The 1,707-nt window shown below is 47.2% G+C and overlaps 1 protein-coding gene across 1 annotated transcript; it reads left to right on the top strand.

Moving 5' to 3' along the window:
* Nucleotides 1–577: 577 nt before the first annotated feature.
* Nucleotides 578–1,465, top strand: LOC118732584. Its single transcript, XM_036461712.1, has 2 exons — nt 578–804; nt 859–1,465. Exons 1-2 carry the CDS (start codon nt 578–580, stop codon nt 1,463–1,465), a joined length of 834 nt encoding a protein of 277 aa, XP_036317605.1.
* The last annotated feature ends 242 nt before the right edge of the window (nt 1,466–1,707 follow it).

Below are 1,707 nucleotides of genomic sequence, written 5' to 3' on the forward strand. Positions count from 1 at the left end.
CTCGACGCATGGCGCGCGTGCTCTGTGACCCGGGTTTGCAGGTAAGTTTTGTTACAGATAAATTAGCTAATTCTTTATCTCTTCGTAGACGTAAATGCGATATTCCTGTCCAAGGAATTTGTGCCCATTCTTCCGCTCGCGCTCGTGGTAGCGTCTCGCTCACATTAGAATCTGCCCATACTAGTTTTACGCTGAAGATAACTGCGCTTGTCATTCCGTCAATTACAACAGTCATCCCCGCAACGTACATTGACACGACACAGTGGCAGCACTTGTCCAGCATTCAATTAGCGGATGCACAATTCGGCATTCCCGGTAATATCGACGTGCTAGTTGGTGCTGACCTATGTCAAGTTGTCGAAACTGAATGCGAAAGAATTTTTGTAACACCCACTCTCGCACACCTGACGGACGCTACGTTGCGTGCATTCCATTTCGTCCTGATGCGCCGACTTTGGGAGACTCTTATACTCATGCATTACTACAGGTTTACCTTCTTGAGCGGCGACTGGCAGCAAATAGTGAACTCCGGGAGAAATACATTGTTTTTATGCGCGAATATGCAGACCTGGGCCATATGGAGCGCGCAAACCAATTGAACGTTAATGAAGCGGGCTTTTATATACCGCATCATGCAGTTATGTGGAAGTTTCGCGTTGTGTTCAATGCCTCAGCGAGAACTACAACCGGCGTCTCCCTGAACGAAGTTCAGTTGGTAGGAACCACAATACAAGAGCCGCTACTTAACATAATATATCGCTTTCGCCGCTTTCGCATCGCATTGTCTGCCGATGTTGAGAAGATGTTTCGACAGGTACTTGTTAAACCCTAGCATAGAGATTTTCATCACAATATTAGGAGGGAGTCCCCAACCGACGACATCACTATATACCGCCTTACAACGGTGACTTATGGTACGGCTGCAGTCCCTACAACGCGGTCCGCGCAATCAACCAATGCGCATACGACAACTACAAGGTGGTCGCTGATAGTCAATAAATCGATAGCGGCACGCGATGCGATCTTGTCGTCTTTTTATGTCGACGATTTTCCTACCAGCTGTGATACCGAAGAAAATGCAACTGAACTTGCAGCCAACGTGACTTCGCTATTGTCTGAAGGCCACTTCCGTTTACGTAAATGGAACTCCAGTAGTGGTGAAATATTAGCACGCTTGATTGGCAACCGTTCTTCTAACGTAGAGATGACCATCGAATCACCAACAGCAACTGTACTTGGGCTTCGATGGGATGCAGCAGGTGATGAGCTATTTTTCAAGGTAGATCTGAAAGAGAACATAGGCTTTCTAACGAAGCGACGGGTACTAAGTGACGTCGCAAAACTATTCGACCCTATCGGCATACTGGCACCAGTTATTGTTACTGGAAAAATATTCATACAAAGGTTGTGGGCTGCTGGCTTGTCGTGGGACGAACCACTTCCAGATGAACTTCAAACCATCTGAGTAGCTTTTTACAGCGAGCTCGACGTAATAAACAAAATCCGGATTCCGCGATGGTTAGGTATGGCTGAAGGAAGAGCTACTATCCTGCTAGGAATTTGCGATGCCAGTACGGTCGCGTATGCAGCTGTAATATATATTAAAGCCACAGATGCGGAAGGTCATTCAGCCGTATCACTGCTTACGGCTCGTACCAAGGTGGCCTCCTTTAAAGGAGAAACGATCCCGCGTCTGGAGCTTTGTGC

The sequence above is a fragment of the Rhagoletis pomonella genome, unplaced genomic scaffold (genome assembly GCF_013731165.1).
Source record: "Rhagoletis pomonella isolate Grant_MI unplaced genomic scaffold, Rhpom_1.0 Rhpom_scaffold_22852, whole genome shotgun sequence".
Taxonomy (NCBI): domain Eukaryota; kingdom Metazoa; phylum Arthropoda; class Insecta; order Diptera; family Tephritidae; genus Rhagoletis; species Rhagoletis pomonella.

Bases quoted from the DNA above. Each gene is read 5' to 3' on its own strand.
- LOC118732584 (XM_036461712.1), top strand. From the start codon at position 578: ATGGAGCGCGCAAACCAATTGAACGTTAATGAAGCGGGCTTTTATATA. The intron at 805-858 runs GTTTCGACAGGT...TCACAATATTAG, and splicing joins TCTGCCGATGTTGAGAAGAT to GAGGGAGTCCCCAACCGACG.